At 43.3% G+C, this 21,966-nt stretch overlaps 1 protein-coding gene across 5 annotated transcripts in view; it reads left to right on the forward strand.

Annotated features, from left to right (window-relative positions):
* NHSL2 (NHS like 2) overlaps nt 1-21,966 on the forward strand; it is a 168,009-nt gene that overhangs the window by 96,637 nt on the left and 49,406 nt on the right. For 2 of the 5 annotated variants that reach the window (XM_075259359.1, XM_075259360.1), the window contains exon 1: nt 7,375-8,074. The exons of the other annotated variants lie outside the window; for them this stretch is intronic. In XM_075259359.1, coding sequence (XP_075115460.1) covers nt 8,038-8,074 — 37 coding nt within the window. In that variant the 5' untranslated portion in view covers nt 7,375-8,037. Of the gene's footprint in view, nt 1-7,374; nt 8,075-21,966 lie in introns of those variants that run through there. 5 annotated transcript variants of the gene reach the window in all.

Here is a 21,966-nt window from a genome sequence, read left to right on the forward strand (position 1 = left end):
TTTTTTTTTTATGTTTCCGTAGGTATAATTGACATGCTGTGATTTACAAAAAGGCAACATTTTTGATATCACAGCATTTCCACTGCATATATGTTTCTGCAATGTGTGGATTAGCCAGAATCCCATCCACTTTGCAGGTAGTATAACACGCAGTGGCCATATCGCAGTGCTCTGGCAAAGTGCCTAACTTTGGCTCAAAAAAAAAAAACAAAAAAAAAAAAAAAAACGCAAAATCTTCAACAAAAAAAAAAAAAAAAAAAAAAAAAAAAAAGTTGAGTTTCCACAACGTAGCGCTTAGCCCAGGGGTAGGGAACCTTCGGCTCTCCAGCTGCTGTGAAACTACAACTCCCATCATGCTTCATTCACTTCCATGGGAGTTCCAAGAACAGCAGAGCAAGTGTGCATGCTGGGAGTTGTAGTTTTGCAATAGCTGGAGAGCAGTAAGTTCCCTACCCCTGGCTTAGCCTAAGAGTGCGTTCACATTGTAGAATTTGGGTCCGGATTCTAAATCCATTTACTTGTACTACTGATTTTTTGGCGAAAAGAAATCTTGCTGTGTCTACACCTCTAAGAGGAGTTTACTGTATATGGATTCATACATCTCCCACTGAACTCAATAGTAAATTACTACCACTATCCTCCATCTAGTGATGGCCAAGGCAGCATTATTAATGATACAATAAGTAATATGATATAGTAATAACATCATTCAAAGGCACAGAAGAAAATAGTGTGAATATTACAATACTTTTAAGGGGGAGATGTCAAGGAAAATGAATTCGTGGCAACTAAACTACTTACATGGAGGATTTATTTTATCATTACATTGTCAGCAACATAATATTTACCCGCTTCACTTTAACAGTAGATCACTGCTACAACAAAGCTCAATGAAATGAAGGGATTGAAGAGCACGTGTGGTACTAGATCTATCAAACATCACAGTGGCGGTATTCTAGGCCCATGTGCTGATCATTAACCATCTTATTTTCTGCAATATCATCTCATTACAATGTCATTTCTAGTTTGGTAATATATTATGGTACTATTGTGTTATTGTAGCCATCTGCCCTTATTATATCTCATTTCAGTGCAGAGGGTTTAATGATAAATTGTTTTTTATTGGATGACTAATTGGTTACATTGACAAGCTGGACAAATGAGCAAGGAAGCCTAGAATAATTAAGATCAGTCCAAGAAATCCTGAAAGGTTACCGAGTCAGTGGCCCAGATTTACAAATACTCCAGTGGTTTATGCTGGATGATAAGTCTGCCGTACCTATAAACTGTTTTAAGCTTTGTCCCCTTTTTGTGAGAGTTCACACGGACATATCTAGCATATTGGAAAACTTTACCCCAAACTCCATGTTTGCACCAGTGTCCAGTCAACCACCATAGATGTGTGAGCCAAGGTGTTTTAGTGATTTTACCTTTAGCAAATTTTTTAAAATTTCGATTTGAAAGCTTTGCTGAATTTTCTGATATGATTCAAATTAATTTGCAGCCAATCATGTTAAAAACCAGCTATTTCCTGGCTGCAGAGTGCCTGTATAGTGGTGTAGAACATTGTTCCCTGCAGTGGTTTTTAGTGATGTCCTACTAGGGGACCTGAACCAATGATGGTTCAACACGCGTATTGCAGTCTATAGAGGAAGCCAGCCTATGCAGATGCATAGGATGACCTCCTCACTTCTGGGCAGGATCAACCAAGTACTGGGGGCTACTACCAGTGACCCTGGGAGTGCTGATATGCATTATCTGCAGACCAATCTCACTGCGGGTGGTGCCAAGGGGGACATGTAGCATGGCGGAACCCCTTAGATGCCATGATCATGTTTCACCACAGCATCTAAGGGGTTAAAACCCAGGATCAGATCTATGCTCCGACCGGGAGTTATGGAGCAGGATGTTAGCTGTCAGTTACAGCTAACACCCACTCCTGATGCCATAGGCGGGCACAAAGGGGTTAAAAGGCTGTGACATCACAGGGCTGGATGCACACATGGCATTGTGGGTCCGCAATGCCATAGTTCCTTGCCCCATGTCCTAACGTGCAGTAGTTTTTTTTTTTTTTTTTTATGAAAAATGCGATTCGTTACCATGAAGCATGAGGAAATTTGGATTCAATGCAAATCGAATATTTCCTGAAATTCAGATCGAATTCCACTTTGTCAGCTTCGATTCGCTCATCAATATTTACTTTTACTAAAATGGGAATAATGTAACAAACTTCAGTAATGACAGCTACAGAAATGTAGTACTGTAATATGTAAAACTATACACATACATATCACATAGGGTGTGTGTTCTTGGCGATCAAGTGCATGCTCAGAAGTGTTGGGAGCCAAGAAAACTGTTCACAAAGGAATTCTGGCACTTCTAAAATCCCATAAAACTTGGCTTTATTCAGCGGTATTAAAAAGCACAAACATTTGGCACATTTTGGGCACTCTTTACACATAGGCCTTATTCACACGTCCGTGATGCTTTTCATGGCTATAATGGCCATTTTACCTCTATTCTGTTCCGTTTTTCCATTTTAAGGTTAAGGCCCCATGTAGTGGGCCATGGTGAAAGTGCACATTGTGTTTTTTCCCGCCGCACTTTTTCACAGAAAGTTATCAGAGTTTCCCTCTGCTGATCTTCTGCTTCATTTATACCTAAAGGGAAACCACCAGTGTCTCTGTAGATATAATTGACATGCTGCGATTTCCAAAAACACAACAGTTTCGTAAATCGCAGCGTTTCAGCTATGCAAGTTTTCTGCAATGTAAGCATGAATTTCATAGGTATGTGTTTTTCGACCAAACCCATTGAGTCATTTGTAAGGGTCCATTCACACAGTTTTACGGCGCTGATTTGGCCACAAAACTTCTGTAAAAAAGAAGTGCTGTAAAACTGAATCCCATTGAGTTCAGTGGGTTCCATCTTACACGCGCTGCCCATTGAACTCAATGGGAGGCTTTTTACCTATTGCTTTCAATGTGTTTTGCGTGTTAAGAGTACACATATTAACAGCGAGTAAACATTACAGTAAGTAAAAAAGCCTCCCATTAAGTTCAAGTTCAGTGGCCAAATCAGCACCACAAAACTCCATGTGAATGGACCCTAACAAAAGTAAAATAGATGTCAATCCGTTTTACAGTTAAAAAAAAAAACAGATCTGTTGATTCCTATTGGTTCCATTTGGCCGTTAAAATGGACAAAGATAGAGCACATCAAAAGCCGGGTGTCAAAAAAAAAAACCAGACATGACTATATACTTTGAAATTGACGAAATGTATTCTCAAAATGGATATTTTTCACTGTTTTGTGAATAAAGCCTAAGGCCAGGTTCACACAGGGTTTTTGGAGTGTTTTTTGACATGCAAAATCCACTCCAAAAAAACCTCTCCCATGCAGGGGTGAGCCTGCTCCTTTCGCCGCCCGAGGCTAACTGCAGAAAGCCGCCCCCCCCCCCCCCCGCCGGGAGGAGGGGGCGGATCGGGGGCGTGGCCGGGTGGATCAGGGCATGGCCGAGTGAAGGGGGCAGGGCTTAGCCCCATTCGCCGGCAGAGAGTAGGCCCGGAGACTGCCTGCTCTCTGCCTGAGCGTGAGGGGAGGCTGCTGGAGCTACGCTGCTCCAGTGGCCTCCCCAAACCACCGCTTGGTGATAAGCCAGTCCAGGACAGCTTGTCCTGAACTGGCTTAGGTAATCAAAAATGCCGCCCTCCCTGAGGCCCTGGCATAGTGCCGCCTGAAGCACTCGCTTCAGGTCGCCTCATGGGAGGTGCGGCACTGCTCCCATGGCTAGACGCGACTGGATGCCAGTGCAGTGCACATAGAGTTTTCTGGCATCCAGTCGCAGCATACCTGTAATGGTCTGGGTCAGGTTCAGAGTCTTAAGTTGCTACTACTTGGAAAGTGACTTACTTGCAAGGCTGGTAACGTAGTCAGGAGCAAGCCAATGGTCAATGCACAAGATGAGCATCAGTGTTGGAGGAGAAGGCAAATACCTTAGTCAGGAGCAAGCAAGTGGTCAATGCGCAAGATAAATGTCAGCATTTGCAGGCAAAAGCAGCTCGATTACAGCAGAGCACAATAATCTCACAAGGCAGGAAGTGCAAGGCTTGGTTTATATAGGAAATTCAATCAGAGAACAAGGTGGAGCAAACCAGAGAGGCGGGAACTGAAACTAGAAGTACTGGGAACTAGGCTCAGATCAGCACAGGAGCTGTCCAGGAGGCTGAATAGCTCAGTTGGAAGAGCTGCAGCCTCAGACACCGATGTCCCTGGGTTTAAGTCCTAACGATACCGCTCCAAATTAGGCCCAAATGAATGGGCCTAGTTGGGAGGGAGAAAGTGTCGCACCGCGGAATCCTGCAACAAGAAAGAGCGGATTGCTTCTTTTTTCCAAAATAAAAAAAAAAGCTCGTGGAAAAAGGAACCCATTGAAGTCAATGGGAGAAGTTTTTTCAAGACGGATTTTGACGCGGATTTCACATCAAAAGCAGGACCAAAAAACCCTGTGTGAACCTGGCTTAAGTCATAGTTATAGACACAGATACACACAAAGTCCCACGTTGTAGAAAATCTGCTTTTTGGGTGCATTCACAGGGAGGAAAATGGCACTTTATTTGGCGCTGAATTTTCCAGGCTAAAAAAAAAAAAAAGCCTCCCATTGATTTCAATGGGTGCCGCTAGCTTTTTTTTCCCACTAGCGGGAGGCTTTTTTTTTTAGCATGGAAAATTCTGCTAGCAGAAAAAAAAGCTAGCAGAACCCATTGAAGTCAATGGGAGGCTTTTTTTTTTTCAGGGCTGAAATTCCACACCAAATTCCTCACCATTTTCCTCTGTGTGAATGGACCCTTATGTTGCAGATTTTGATGTGGTTTTTTGAGCCAAAGCCAGGAGTGGATTGAGCAGAAGGTAGAAGTATCAGAGCTTCCTACATATTTCCCATTCCTTCACAGCAAAATCTGCAACAAAAAAAGCAGCATTTCTGCAACGTGGGCCCTTGGCATAAGGTTTCATACCTCGGTTTGATATGTCTCAAGGAATGTGCTCTCACACTTCTCAGTTTGGAACTGTCCTAAGTACATAATATATTTAATCTTAGAACTATATACCAAGGTATACAGATTTCAGTTTTACTTGATGCCATCGATAAGTTGTTTCTAGAGAACGGATAACTAGTACAGGCACTTTCTGGAAGTCTCAGTGGAGTTGAATGTGTATTCTCACCTATGAACAAATGAGGCAGTTAATTAACAAGACCTCATTAATTAGGTATAATGAAACATCAGAATGTGTTCTTGCAGTTTGGAAAGTGTGAGAGAAAGCAAGTGTTTAACAATCCCAAATGGTTGTGTGAATGAGCCTGTAATGGTGGCACTATACTGAGAATTGTCACACCCTACTGCAAAATTACACTGGATTCATCTGTGGGAGAGGAGAGTTGGATTTCTATGGGTTAGGCCTCTTTAGACATTTTGTGTCAGTATTTGATACCAGTACCTGATAACGGAGACCCGAACGCTGGTGTGAACTCAGCATAAGACAAAAACCATGAGCGGATCTTAAAAAAGAAAGAGGTCCATATCTTTGTAAGCCAAGGAATAGGCAATATAAACCAGGCAGTATACAAACTGAGGTTAAAAACCACTGCAGAAATGCATTGCATTTTTTCTGTATAATTTTTTCATTGCATTTTTGCTGTGTAAGTAAAATTGATAAACTGCGTTTTCAAAAAAAATTCAGCAATTTTTGGATGGGATTAGCCAGAATTTCATTCACTTTGCTGTTACCATCCAGGAAAATATCTGGCACATGTAAGATTGATCTTTGCCAGATTATATTCTGACAATATAAATGACATAAAGCAAATGATGTTAACTTTTAGGGTGCATTCACACTGAGTAAACGCTAGCTAGTAAACGTGTTTTACGTTCAGAATAAGCGGCGTCTAAAGCAGCTCCATTCATTTCTATGGGAGCGGGGATACGAGCGCTCCCCATAGAAATGAATGGGCTGCTTCTTTCACTCCGTGCAGTCCCATTGAAGTGAATGGGGAGTGCCGGCGTGTACGCTCCGGCATGAGCAGAGCTTGCCGTATACGCCGGCACTCCCCATTCACTTCAATGGGACTGCACGGAGTGAAAGAAGCAGCCCATTCATTTCTATGGGGAGCGCTCGTATCCCCGCTCCCATAGAAATGAATGGAGCTGCTTTAGACGCCGCTTATTCTGAACGTGTTTTACGTTCAGAATAAGCTAGCGTTTACTCAGTGTGAATTCACCCTTAAAGTTCACTCCTTAGACTAAGGGCTGACGGGACATCCCACAGCTATAAAGCGCCGCGGGAAAATCCGCGGCGGGAACGTATTGCAGTTCTTCGTGCAGTGCTTTAAACACAGAGAGTTTTCCTCTGTGGACTTTCATTACAATTATATCTATGGGGAAGCCGCTGGCGTTTCCATAGATATGATTGACATGCTGCAATTTCCAAAACTGTGCCAGTTTTGGAAATCACGGCGCGTCCGCACCATGGTTTTTACTGCAAAGTAGGCATGGGATTCACGGTTTTTTAACATGGGTGGGGGTGACATCAGATATATACATTTGTGATAGAAAATGAATGTTTATTCCAACCTATGAGGTTTAGGACCAGCCCATATTTTGAAACACTAAAACCCCTTATTTTTTTGGTTGTAGGTTTTTGAGCCAAAGTCAAGAGGTGGCTTCAAGAGGAATGGGAAATACTTACCGTATTGTTCACACTTTAAGACGCACTTTTTTCCCAAAAAATTTTTTGGGGAGAAGAAGGGTGCATCTTATAGTCCGAATGTGGCCACCCGGCATCCGCTGTAATAGAAAGACGGATCCTGGGGAGGGTTAGACACCAGCACAGGTGCCGGGGCCTGCGACATCGCTACGCTCCTGCCCTGCAGGAAGCCAGCAGCGGCAGGAGCGATGCCGCTATTCCAAGGCCGGGGGCGGAGAAGCGGAACTCCCATATATTAAATATTTTACTTCAAAATTTTTTTTTCTGAATTCTCCTCCTCTAAAACGTAGGTGCGTCTTATAGTCCAAAAAATACGCATATATCCTTCTGCTAGATTCCCTCCTGGCTTTGGCTCAAAGAAATGCTATAAAATCTACAAGAAAAAGCAGCTTTTTTGCAACAAGGAACCATTCACAGATACTTTTATAGTTGCAGTGTAAGCGACGATATAAATTATTTCCTATTATTACAAAAAAAAAAAAACCTTTGTTTTTTGCAGATCATTGGAAAGCCAGGTTTTTTTTTTTTAAATTCACTGATCATATGGAAAAATCAGGGTCACCGTATATTGAAACTGAGGTTTTATCACACTAGAGGAAAACACTACGTTATGTGAAGGAAGGAAACATAGGGAGGGGGAAACAATAGTTAGGGAGAGACGTTTAATAAAACACCAAGTTCCTGCTCCCTTCCTCTCCTCCCCCCATGTTTTCTCTGTACGACTGAAATATCCCTCTCGCTGCTCTCACAAAGCAGGAGTAATGTTCAGAAGACAGTCACACTAAGTACAGTACAGAGGGAGAAGACGTATGCTCTGCCCCTGACCATATCATCTGAACTGATGCCTGGGCCTGGTTCTACTGGAGTCCTTGACAAGACATGGATCTATAGGGTCCCTGGATTTCTGCATATAACAAATGGCAATAGTCACACGAAATAATGGAGTGTAGCCGTAACCATTCATTTGTATGGTCTATGTCCTTAATGATCAGCATAATCATTTCTGTCTGTTCTTCATGTGTTAGTCCATTATTTCTCATTATGTTGTGTGACAGCGACTGATTCAGCCATCCATCCACCCTCGGTATCCGTAAGCACAGGAGGGTGAGGTATGTACAGCTGAACAGCTGTCTTTCCTGACAGGATCCTCCTTTTAGGGATCTATCTTTGGAAACTAAAACCAATTTGAAAGAAGAGCAGGAAATTGGGAGCAGTGGGTAAAGCGCGGGATCTGAGAAACGACAGGAGTTTGGGATTTTATAGGTGTCGTGCAGGATGGCTAAAGCATTGACAAGTATCACACGTGGCAAAGGTAAGTGGATTCTGAACTTAAAAACCAACCATCCTAAAATATTCTAATATTTGCAATGACTTTGCACAGTTTCGATTTTGGGATAGTGACATAACTGTTAGCACGGTATTATATCCAAGAGGTAACGGTATACTTTATATAGGCTATGACTAGATCTGTGCAGATTTGGGGGTTGTAGTACCTGTCTACCCCTAATATTGAAGCAAATGTGATGGGTTCCTGTTCGTGGATTTTCTCGATATTTAATCATTATAAGACAAAAGATGTAGGATTGAGTCCTACGGTATGTTTGGCATTACATATACCTACAGACAGCACATTGCACTGCCCCGGTATACGAGGACAAGAATAACAATGAACACTGCTTATGGTGAACATGTCTGATGCTGGAGACAAAGGTTAGAGCTGTGTCATCTTCTCGGTTAGGCCAGCTGATATAACGCTATGTGTCCGGCGACATATAGGAATAATTCCACCGCCATCCGTCTAGTGCAGAATGATATGGCACTTCGGCAGCTATAACGTCTACCTCTGTGGATTAACCTCTTATGTACTAAACCAAGATCCACATTAGCCTATGTTGGCAGCGCGATATAGATGGAGTGGGAGACGTGAGGAGAAATGTTCACTCATCTACAATTACATCACACGATCGGGACGAGAAGAGTGGTGGCTTCTGTTGCCATAGCAAAGCTTCAAGCTTCTCAACATTACCGAACTGAAAGCAAGACGCCATAAAACGTATTCGGATTTTTCGACCTTCGCTGAGCTTTGGTGTTTTTGCAACGGGTCAAAAGCACCATCATTTTTTAGTATACAATTAATATATTGTTTCCTTTTATATACATATGTATATGTCGGATCTATCGGACAACGTCTTGTGTAAATATAATGTAGTCTGTCAAGATCCTGTCTACAATATATTACATAGACGTTAGATTGGATACTATACGGTATAAGAATGTACAAATACTACAACATTGATGTAGAATAAGCTAATAACACCCCAATAAATAAACTAGGGATTATAGCTATTAGAGATGAGCGAGTACTGTTCGGATCAGCCAATCCGAACAGCACGCTCGCATAGAAATGAATGGACGTAGCCGGCACGCAAGGGGTTAAGCGGCTGACCAGGTGCATCCATTCATTTCTATGGAGCATGCTGTTCGGGTCGGCTGATCTGAACAGTACTCGCTCATCTCTAATAGCTATGTTATAGTGTGGGATTGAGGACATCTAGGCCATCAGCACCAGCACCCCATGTACTAGTGATAGACAGATAGCTATATAGAGGGTTACAGGGGACTCAAAAATCTCCCTACAACTTTAGAAGACACCTGTATTATAAATAGCACATGGTACATGGGGGTCCTAATGACAGATTTTGCATTTGGGCCCAGTTATGCCTCTGGTGGGAGATGAAGACCTACCATGTACCCTCAATACCACTGCAAAGCCATCAAAAACCAAGTTCTTGATCTAATTACATGAACAAAAACTTATGGTCAGAACATTATTATATTGTGCAGATTGGTCCACAACTATGAGATATCTATGGGGGTATAGGGGACATGGCGTGCGCTACACTATGGATTCCGCCCAAGTCTCTGCAGCACCTGAATATACAAGGCACATTGTCTTATCATGTAAATGTATGCACAGCAATTCAGTAGCTACATGTATTATGGGTGCAGGAGACATGCAGAGAAGTTCCAGCAGTTGTGCACGTCTCTTGGATATGGGACGTTGTAATTTGGACAGAATTAATTTAGCAGCAGCCTTGTGGAGTTACCATAGCAGCAATGTCTCCTCATCTCCGCTGATTGGATCCTACGCTACAAACGAAAAGGGAGAGGCTACAGGAATCAGATAGAAGGAAGCTGCCCAGCTCCTGGAAATGCACAGTGCAGCGTGTAACTTCATGCTTTATATGCCGCCAAAGGACAGAAAGCACACGGCTAATTTGGATATGCCGTGACTATTATTTGTGCTGCTTAACTTATATATAAGATAATAATTGTGCAAATTGTATCCCTTACATAATTCTGTCCTATTAATATAATGTATGCTAACATTATTTGTACATAGCCAAGCCGTACCTTTTATTCTAGACCTGCATTGACACTAACAGGATGCAGAAATAAGATCTGTGAATATAAGCATCAAATCATATGGAGATGCAATGGCTTTATGATCTGTGGAGGTCTGACCTCCTGCTGATCCTAAGAATGAAGGGGTTGCAGCAGCGGTGTAGCTATAGGGGTCATAGTGACAGTTATGAAGAGACATCTAGGCCAGGAGGCTAAGGGCTCACTTAGCAGTTTTTCCTGCCACAGTGTTTTTCATAGAAAATCCACAGAGATTTCCTCTGTGGACTTTCTGCTTCCATTATACCTATAGGGAAAGTGCTGGAATTTTCGTAGGTATAAATGATATGCTGCAATTTCCAAAACCGCAACGTTATTGGAAATTGCAGTAAAATCTATGAAGTGAACATGCTGCAATGTGTGTATGTGATTCGCTAAAATGCCATCCAGTTTGCAGGGACTGTAAAAAGCCATTGCCAAACTGCAGCGTTTACGCAATGTAGACACTCGGCCACAGACAGATTTTTACCATACCCATTAAATACAGATAATTATAAAACTTTTTGAGTACTATAAGGCTAAGGCCCCACATTGAGGAAACGCAGCTTTTTCTGTTGCAGATTTCACTGCGTTTTTTTTAGCCAAAGTCAAAAATGGATACAAAAGGAAAGGGAAATATCTAGGAAGTTGTGACTAGAGATGAGCGAACACTGTTCGGAACAGCCGTTCCGAACAGCACGCTCCCATAGAAATGAATGGACGTAGCTGGCATGCGGGGGGTTAAGCGACTGGCTGCCGGCAAAGATGGGAGCGTGCTGTGCGGAACGGCTGATCCGAACAGTGTTCGCTCATCTCTAGTTCTGACACTTCTCCTTTCTGCTCAATCCACTCCTGGCTTTGGCTCAAAAAACTGCAACAAAATCTGAAACAAAAAGCTGCGTTTCCACAATGTGGGGCCTTAGCCTAAAACTATCTCATTGGGTTTTTATCTAAGTTTTTGTAAAATTTTTGCAGCAAAACATGCCAATTTCTCTTTTTTTTATTTTTAAAAAGCCCAATAATGTCAGGATAAAACAAAGTGTGAAGAAAGCTATACAAGAGTTTTTATGGTGTTTTTCTTATAGGAAAAGAAACGCCAGGATAAAGCTATGTGACAGATGCCTGGTAGAGGATTTCCCATCAAAGACATTTAGGACATATCAAAAGATCAGGAGCCTGCCGTCAGAGACACAGTCCTATGAAAAAGTTTGGGCACCCCTATTAATCTTAATCATTTTTAGTTCTAAATATTTTGGTGTTTGCAGCAGCCATTTCAGTTTGATATATCTAATAACTGATGGACACAGTAATATTTCAGGATTGAAATGAGGTTTATTGTACTAACAGAAAATGTGCAATATGCATTAAACCAAAATTTGACTGGTGCAAAAGTATGGGCACCTCAACAGAAAAGTGACATTAATATTTAGTAGATCCTCCTTTTGCAAAGATAACAGCCTCTAGTCGCTTCCTGTAGCTTTTAATCAGTTCCTGGATAAGGGTATTTTGGACAAACAATTCAAGTTCAGTTAAGTTAGATGGTCGCCGAGCATGGACAGCCCGCTTCAAATCATCCCACAGATGTTCAATGATATTCAGGTCTGGGGACTGGGATGGCCATTCCAGAACATTGTAATTGTTCCTCTGCATGAATGCCTGAGGATTTGGAGCAGTGTTTTGGATCATTGTCTTGCTGAAATATCCATCCCCGGCGTAACTTCAACTTCGTCACTGATTCTTGAACATTATTCTCAAGAATCTGCTGATACTGAGTGGAATCCATGCGACCCTCAACTTTAACAAGATTCCCGGTGCCGGCATTGGCCACACAGCCCCAAAGCATGATGGAACCTCCACCAAGTTTTACAGTGGGTAGCAAGTGTTTTTCTTGGAATGCTGTTTCTTTTTGGACGCCATGCATAACGCCTTTTTTTTTTTATAACCAAACAACTCAATCTTTGTTTCCAAAATGAAGTTGGCTTCTCCAAATGTGCTTTTGCATACCTCAGGCAACTCTATTTGTGGCGTACGTGCAGAAACGGCTTCTTTCTCATCACTCTCCCATACAGCTTCTATTTGTGCAAAGTGCGCTGTATAGTTGACCGATGCACAGTGACACCATCTGCAGCAAGATGATGCTGCAGCTCTTTGGAGGTGTCTGTGGATTGTCCTTGACTGTTCTCACCATTCTTCTTCTCTGCCTTTCTGATATTTTTCTTGGCCTGCCACTTCTGGACTTAACAAGAACTGTCCCTGTGGTCTTCCATTTCCTTACTATGTTCCTCACAGTGGAAACTGACAGGTTAAATCTCTGAGACAACGTTTTGTATCCTTCCCCTGAACAACTATGTTGAACAATCTTTGTTTTCAGATCATTTGAGAGCGGGCTGTCCATGTTCGGCGACCATCTAACTTAACTGAACTTGAATTGTTTTGTAGAAAGAAATGGTCCAAAATACCTTTATCCAGGATCCAGGAACTGATTAAAAGCTACAGGAAGCGACTAGAGGCTGTTATCTTTGCAAAAGGAGGATGTACTAAATATTAATGTCACTTTTCTGTTGAGGTGCCCATATTTTGCACCGGTCAAATTTTGGTTTAATGCATATTGCGCATTTTCTGTTAGTACAATAAACCTCATTTCAATCCTGAAATATTACTGTGTCCATCAGTTATTAGATATATCAAACTGAAATGGCTGCTGCAAACACCAAAATATTTACAACTAAAAATATGGGTGCCCAAACTTTTTCATAGGACTGTAACTTGAAGCCATTGGGCTCCAAAGCAAACTGTGTGAATGGAGCCCTCACTTACATGTGCTAGCTATACTAGTGACCTCTTATACTATAGCGAGGGCTTTTGGACCCTGCAGGCTCCAGGGTTCGCTATTAATTGCTACCTGTCCACCCCCTACAGCTATGCCCTGCTCCCTCTCTAGGCATGGTGCAGATCCCAGAAGTAGGACCATATATGTACAAAACAAATACCCATACATCATGTACAGCAATGGCTATCCTACAAACCTCATTGATTATAGTGGGGTCTGGTGGGTTTCCATTTTGTGTCTATCATTTTGCTAGATAAAGTAGCCCAGTATGCTGCTCTGTTTTGTCAATGGCATTTGATGGATTCTGCCACAAAGACAAATACATTACAGACGTTTCCCGTGTTAAAGGTTATATGGAAAAATGGCTTCTATTCATGTGCCTTCCTGGGCCTTCACAGACCCATTGATTTTCTTCAGTAAACCTGGGCCGCACAATGGACTGGTATAGGGCCTGTCCTGAGTTTTGCCCCAGGCTCATGGCCCCATACATGGAACCATGATATGGGAGTATATATGGGGCCATAAAAACAATGGTTCAGTATGACATAATAAAAAACACAGCTAGTACACTAACAAAGCTCATGTTTGTGTGCATGGAGCCTTACTAATGGTTTACTTGGAATGTACAGTACACAAATACATGCAAATTATGAGCATCAGTACAGAATTTAGGTCATTTTCACTTCTATTGATCTCAATTTGTAAAGTGAATTACTGTATATAATATTTAAAGTCATATCCTCCCACTCACTCTTACGCTGGGTTCACACCAGCACCTGTATTACATTGGAGGATTCCATTCCCCTCTCTGCATTTTTTGCCCTTTTTGGGCAGAAACCACATGGACCCCATTATAGTCTATGGGGTCCGCGTGTTTCCTAAGGTAACCGCTTTTTTATGCAGATTAGGTTTCCGTTCAACAAACACCTGAACTCAGATGTGAACCTAGCCTTATTTTTGGCTGAGTAGTAGTACTGACCTTGACAATGTTCTCACTTGTATGGTATGTCTATGGCAAATAGATAATACTTCCAATCATATTTGTCCACTAGGTGTATGCTCAAAGTGTAATTCTCTCCAAATAAAGGAGTTGATGGCCCAACAAAGCGATTTATCCTAATCCACAGAAAAGGATATAAATGGGAGGGTATCCAACTGCTGCCATGGGATGGCATATAATTTATAGTTATTTGAAGCTCTTCCTCTATATCAGGGGTGCCCAATACGTCGATCGCGATCTACCGGTCGATTGCAATTGACGTATGGCTCGATTGCGGGATGCAGCCAGGGATCCCCGGTGTCTGCTCGTTCACAGTGCAGGCTGAGAGTTGACTCTCAGCCTGCACTGTGAACAAGTACTCTGGACACTTGCAGGCCGCTCTTAGGGATGGAGGGAGCCCTGGTGCTGCTTGTTCACAGCGCAGGCTGAGTGTCATCTACAGACACTGGCAAGTGGGGCTGCCGCAGCCCTAGCCTGCCAGTGTCCAGAGATAACTCTCAGCCTGCGCTGTGAACAAGCATACAGGGGGAATCCCTGGGCGGCCACAGAACGCCGCTGTCTCCTGCTCTCACGCTCCGTGCCAGCCCTGCCCATATGCCCAACCCCGCCCACAGACATGCTCCACCCACAGGCCCACCCCGACCCTGCCCAGAAGAAGTGGGTAGTAGATCTTATCCCTTGGTCATGTTATAAAGTATCTCACATGCTGACAAAGTGTGAGCACCCCTGCTCTATATGATATAATTGTGATTTTCAGTTTTAGCCTTATATTACACATTTAATATCTATAGTAATCCCATAGATGATATGAACATGAATAAGGATGTGGCACAATCATATATCAATGTCGTGAAATAAGAGGTGTCCAGTCATGTCTTATTTCTTAAAGATGTATTCTATATTTAGCAACTTTATCTTCTAGCTGCTTCATTTCAGCAATTTCCAATAAAATCCCATGACTAGGGGTGCAGACTGGACTATATGAAATGCTGCATTTTATATGTAACACGTACCTGGTCGATCATATTTCATTGCTATTCTGGGTATCTTTGCAGTATATCCCATTGCACTGGTCCCATCTGCGTTGTAATTTTTAAAATCCCAGCACTGCAATCCCCTGTGTGCCACTATATATAGCTCCTATAGATCAAAATGGAGTCTAGGACGCTCATGACAATACATCTGGATTATACAGAAGTTTCATATTTCTTTGCAGTTTTATACCTAGACAAAATTTACTGCAACATTATTTCTCCATTGCAAAAATCCAAATATTGTAATTGATCTGCTAAATTAATACTAATTAATGCTGAAGCTTGTATCTCCTCTATACTGCAGAGAGAGTTCCATCTCATAGGGTGACCTGTTAAATATGGGGCCCCCAGTCGCTAATCTACATGGTGGCAGGCCCGCACATCGCTGTTACTTCTGCATCTGTAAAGTTACTGGAGCGCAGCACAGACTGTAATTATTTCTTGTTCTCTTGTGCAAGTGATGTGCTGTGAGGAGCGACATGTTTATACAGTCTAAGTGTATAGATATAAGTGGGTATATATTCAGACCGCACAGTTTCCATGGATACCGGGAGAAATGCTGAGGTTATTGTGTTAATTCCAAGAATGTATCTGACAAATAAATACTTTACTGTACTAGATCTTAGCTGTTTGGAAGCTTTATTGAACTGAACTTTGATCATCTGGGACTCTTGGTTTGGAGCCTATTAGAAGGAAGGCGATAGAAACATCAGGATGGGTCAGATCTGTGCATACCATTGTCTCCCATAGTGGATGCATTCATCCTCCAGTGCTGAAAGCAGTATTTTTGTACTACAGCCATTTCATTTAGTCTAAGTGCCTCCTCTATATACACGGTCATGAATGTGCAGCACTACGTGGCCGTCCGTAATTCACCCTACAGATCTATAGTGTTTTATACTGTATATGGCATTGGTCCATGCATGAGACATTGCTTGTGAAGCTGCGTCATCAACAACATTGGGATGAATTTGCATGCGGAAATTTGTTTTAGAAATGTGTCCGATGTGTGACTGATTTACAGTTGTATTAATTTCTACAACAAATCTGCCGCATGTGAATTTACCCTAATATTGTGCTTAGCTGCTCCACTAACTATTCTAGTAACGCTACAACAGGGGTGCCCAATACGTTGATCTCGATCTACCGGTCGATCGCGAAGGACGTATAGGTCGATCGCGGGATGTAGCCTGGTGTCTGCAGGCCCCGCCTGCAAGTGTCCGGAGATGACCCTCAGCCTGCGCTGTGAACAAGCACTCTGGACACTTGCAGGCCGGGCAGCAGCAGCTCCGGGGGATGACGCGCTCCCCGCTCTTAAGGATGAAGGGAGCCGGGGTGCTGCTTGTTCACAGCGCAGGCTGAGCGTCATCTCCGGACACTGGCAGGCGGGGCTGCCACAGCCCTGACTGCGAACGAGTGCAAGGCCCCGGCCTGCCAGTGTCCAGAGATGATTCTCAGCCTGCGCTGTAAACAAGCAGACACCATAGAGCTGTCTCCTGCTCTCACGCTCCGCCCCGCCCACAGGCCCCGCCCACAAGAAGTGGGTAGTAGTTCTTATCCCTTGGTCAGTTTATAAAGTAGCTCACAAGCTGAAAAAGTGTGAGCAGTCCTGCGCTACAAGGTTTCCATTATGAATTCAGAATTACCATAGCAAAGGGGTGATTCTTGCAAGAAAATGTATATTAGGGAATTAGACTGAGGCCCCTCGTTGTGGAAACAGCTTTTTTTTTAATTGCAGATTTTGCTTTTTTTTTTTTTTGAGCCAAAGCCAAGAATGGCTACAAAAGGAATGAGAAATATATAAGAAGTGCTTATACTTCTACCTTCTGCTCAATCCCCTCCTGGCTTGGGTTCAAGAAACTGCAGCAAAATCTGCTACAAAGTTTTTCCCACTATACATACTTTAGCCATATCCACAGGATAAAGGATAAGTATCTTTATGGATGGGGGTTGCTCAGCACTCAGAAATACAGGGGCCTAAAATTGCCTCTGTGTGCCATATCTGTGTGAATACAATTTATTCCTTTCTATGGGACTTCGAGTTATCCATCCTGTATGTCTCAGAAGTATATCTATATCCTATGCTGTTTATTCGCAAATTTTTAGTTTTCTTTTTTAAACCGCTTTATTTCAGATTGTGAGATACCAGTCTCCATGAAAGCTATATCTTATATTGACTTCTGTTACTAGCTTGGACTTTACAGAATAAAGACTGTACAGAACTTATAAGATTCAAGGACTTACCGTATACACTCAGGGTCGGACTGGGATGTCTAGGGCCCACCAGTGGAATTGTTTCTAGGGGCCCACCGCCAGGACCCTGCAGATCAGCTGTACCGAGACAGGGCGGTTAAAGGTAATAACATGTTGGGAGCCATGCTACTCACGCACTATACCATGCGCACTACATATACCTACTGCTACAGCCTGTATGGCAAGTGAACAGCATGGCTCCTAGAAATGTTACCATTACCCGTAGCTGAAGTGTCCTGGAAAAGCTGATCTGCAGAGGTCCTGGCTGTTGTATCATCACAGATGTAATATTGATGGCCTATCCTAAGGACAGACCATCAATATTAGAAAGATGGATAAATCCTGTAAAGTGCTTGTCCAGGAATTGGAGCAACTCATGTGCTGGGAGGGAGATTTAAAATAAAAAAAACAAATAAAAAAAAGAATACTCATCTGTCCTTAGCGGTTAAACGGTTTTGCGGCGGAGAGCATAAAACGCACACCGCCGCACCCGGTCTGACAGCTTTCTGTCTTCTACATGCAGAAGACGGAAAGCTGAGAACGGACTGCCGAACGCTAGTGTGAACCTAGCATCAGCCTAAAGCCCCATGTAGCAAGACAAAGCAAAAAGCGCTGCGGGAAAAACCCCGGCAGCAACACATCAGTTTTTCCTGCAGCGCTTATTGCAGAAACTCCGCAGAGGTTTCCTCTGAGGACTTTGTTTCCTTTAGGGTAAGTTCACGCGGGGTTTTGTGGTCAGGATTTTGAGGCCGTATCTGCCTCAAAATCCTGACCAAAAAGATGGCTCCCATTGAAATCAATGGGAGCCAGTCAGTTTTTTTTCCGGGAGCCGGTTTGTTCCAGCTCCCAGAAAAAGAAGCGAGGTGCTCATTCTTCAGGTCGTTTCGCCTCGCGATTCAGCCTGAAGACACTCCCTCCTCCCATCTAGGCCCATTTATTGGGCCTAATCTGGAGCAGAGTGCATGACTGGATGCCGGTGCATCCAGTCGCGGCTACCCGATTTTTGGTCCGGAACCTGAGGCGGCCTCTGCCTCAGGTTCCGGACCAAAAAACCCTGTGTGAACTTAGCCTTATACCTATAGTGAAACTGCAGGTGTTTCTGTAGATATAAGTGACATGCTGCAATTTCCAAAACTGCAACAGTTTTGGAAATTGCAGTGTGTCCGCCGTGTGTGTTTTTCTGCAATGTGTGGATGGGATTGCACTCACTATATACCTACACACTCAGGCCTAGTTCACATCTGCGTTCAGTAATCCATTCGGGGAGTCCACATGGGGACCCTCCCAAACAGACTACCGAACGCATTAGCAAGTGGTATGCAGTGAAAGCACACAGACTATAATGGGGTCCATGTGCTTTCCGTGCGGTGTCTGCATACAACATGCGGACAGAAAAGTACTTCACAATCTACTTTCCTGTCCACATGACTCGTGCGGACACCGCGTGGAAAGCACACGGACCCCATTATAGTCTATGCGGTCCGCGTACTTTCACTGCACACCGCTTGCTAATGCGTTTGGTAATCCGTTCGGGGGGGAAGGGGGAGGGGGTTCCCATGCAGACTCCCCAAACAGATCACCGAACGCAGATGTGAACCAGGCCTTATACATATACCATATATACTCACACATATACAATACAATATACAATATACACATACAATACTATAGCACATATACATTTATATACATTCATATACCATATAAGTCATATATATACTTGTATGAATACTATATATACATACACATTATAGCATACAGTATATACTCACACATACCTGTATACAAACATACAGTACTCACACAGTATACAAGACATACTTTACACAAATGTACATATATACATATTAAACATACAGATTTTACAAAGAGTTTACTCACCTATTCCAGCAGCAGTCGGCTCCCTGTCCTCCCCACACGCTGCGATGTAACAGGACTCAGTGTGAGGAGGAGGGGGAGGAAGTGCGTGCGTGCGTGCAGCAGGGGAGATCTCACAGGAGAGCAGCTGCAGGTAAGTGAAGGGAGAGCTGATGCTGAAGAAAGACACGTTGTCCTCCGATGTGTACTTCAGCATCAGCTAATGGGGGCCCCTGTGTGTGGAGGCAGATGCATTGGCCAGGTGCCCGGTTGGGGCCCCTGGCCATCCCGATCGGGCCCCGACCAATGCATCTGCATTGGTAAAAATCAAAACTTTAAGTCAGGGCTCGGGGGCCCACCGGGGGATTCCCCGGTACACCGGTGGGCCAGTCCGAGCCTGTATACACTTGAGTATAAGCCGAGTACTTCAGCGCAGGTTTTGTGCTGAAAAAGCCCCCCTCAGCTTATACTCGAGTCAAGCAAAAAAAATGTTTTATTTATTTTAATTTTTTCTTTGGGGGGGGGGGGGGGTGTGTCTATGACCAGCCGCAATAGTAATGTATAGAATCTCCCATAGAATAGTGAAAAAAAAAGCTTTAAAAAATATAATAAAAAAATAAAATAAATAAAGGTTCTAAAGCCTTCCTTTCCCTAGAATACATATAAAAGTAGAATATTACTGTGAAACACAAACACATTAGGTATCCCTGTGTCTGACAGTGCCCGGTCTACTGAATATAGGGGATCTGCAGTGCTCCTGTTCCGTCGGGAAGGGGTTACGCTGGGTTCACACTAGCGCCCGGAGTCCATTCTGAGCTTTCTGTCTTCTGCATGCAGAAGATGGAAAGCTGTCAGACCGGGTCTGGCTGTGTGCGCCGGTGAGCGTTTTATGCTCTCCGCTGCGAAACCATTTTTTTTTTTTTTAAAACCGGACACAGAGTACTGCGTGTCCGACTGTGTCCGGTTTAAAAAAAATGGTTTCGCGGCGGAGAGCATAAAACGCTCACTGGTGCTCATGGCCGGACATCTTTCAAACCCATTCAAATGAATGGGAATGAAAGAGTCCTGCAGGTTTCCGTCTCCTGCCTCTGTTTTGTGCAGGAAACGGAAACCTGCATGAAAGGAGACTGGGTGCAGATGTGACCGAGCCCTTAATAGGAGCACTGCAGATACCCTATATTAAGTCAGACTGAGTTCCAAGTGGGGGGGAAAAAACCCAGTCCTCAAGCTCAGGGAAGGGGCAGACAGACAACCAAAACACCCCCTCTCCTTTCCCAGCATCTAAGTTTTCCCAGTGTTTTGTGGTAAAACTAGGGGCCTCGGCTTATATTTGGGTCAGTTTATACTCGAGTATATACGGTATTTTGTGCTTTTTTGTGCTTTATGTGGTTCTAAACAAGAGCTTTACTTTAGGGCCCTTTTAAATGAACATATTCAGGCAGAGAATTACGATCCATGTCTCAGCCGTTTTTTCAGGTGTGATTGTGGCTCCTTTAAACTAAATTTACAGAATCATGGTGAGTGCAGATTAGCCTAAATTACTATGATCCTGCAGGTCCAGGTCACACCTCTTTAATGGAGGAGGCATGGGACTTGTCATAAATGAGGCACATCCTAAGCCAGGGGTGGGATTATGAAGACTGGCGTTGATAACGCCAGTCTTCATGAATCTTCTCCCAATATCTTTAGAGGGTTGGTGACAACTCTATAACTGACGGAAAGTGACAATGAAGGACATACAGATAGTGGATTGTTTTTGTTTTGTTTTTTAAATCAGCCTGTTTATTAGCCTAAGCTATAGGAATTTTAGTATTAACTGCTTTACTTTAATGGCAGTAGGGGCATAGCTATAGGGGGAGCCACTTTGCAGTTACAATCAGGCTCTGGCCCACTGTGGAAGGAATTTTATACACTTGAAAAAGGGCTATTTGCCAGAAACGCGTTGTGTATGCCAATAAAGGAGTTTCATTCTACATCTACTGGCGAGTGCTGTTTTATCCTTGACCCAATCCCTTGAGGAAGTCGGTCCATTACATACCAGTAGCAGGGTTCAGCACACAGTCAGCTCTGCTGCATCTCAGGTGTAGCAGAGCTGTGTCAACTCTGCTATACCTGAGATCGGACCACAATGGAGACTGCTGTGGACTGATCTTAGACTCCGCCTCCTCACAGACGAGCCTCCGGCAGAACCAGCATTGATTGACCAAATGCTGTACTCTGTATGGCATTTGGCCAATGAACGCTGGTCAATGCATTCCTATGGGAAAAAGTCAGCTCCCGCTCAACTCTTATTATCGCATTATTAGTGGCGTAATACAGGGACTTGGGCTTGTTAGATGCCCCCAGACATGCTTCCCCTGCTGTCCCAGTTGCATTGCAGAGGTGTTGTCATCATTTGCTGAGGTGTCATAGTGGACTTGGTGACTCTCCTGATTCGAAGAGTGGCTTCCCCTGAAACGAAGCATTTTTCCCCATAGACTATAATGGGGTTCGATATTCGTTCGAATAGTCGAATATTGAGGGGCTATTCGAAACGAATATTGAATATTTCACTGTTCCCTCATCTCTAATACTGACTGAAGTGCCATTTTCCAGGTGGTGCATGTGCGCCACCATTTTGGGGAGGATCGCCATAATAGCTGGGAGCCTATTGCTCTATCCCATATCATACAAATGACGGTATTTGCAATTCATTAGCATTGTAATGCATTGCATTAATGATCAGACCCCCTGGGGTTCAAGATTCCTAGGTAGTCTAATAGTTTGAGTATATAAAAAAAAAGTAATAA

Source organism: Leptodactylus fuscus, chromosome 11 (assembly GCF_031893055.1).
Source record: "Leptodactylus fuscus isolate aLepFus1 chromosome 11, aLepFus1.hap2, whole genome shotgun sequence".
Taxonomy (NCBI): domain Eukaryota; kingdom Metazoa; phylum Chordata; class Amphibia; order Anura; family Leptodactylidae; genus Leptodactylus; species Leptodactylus fuscus.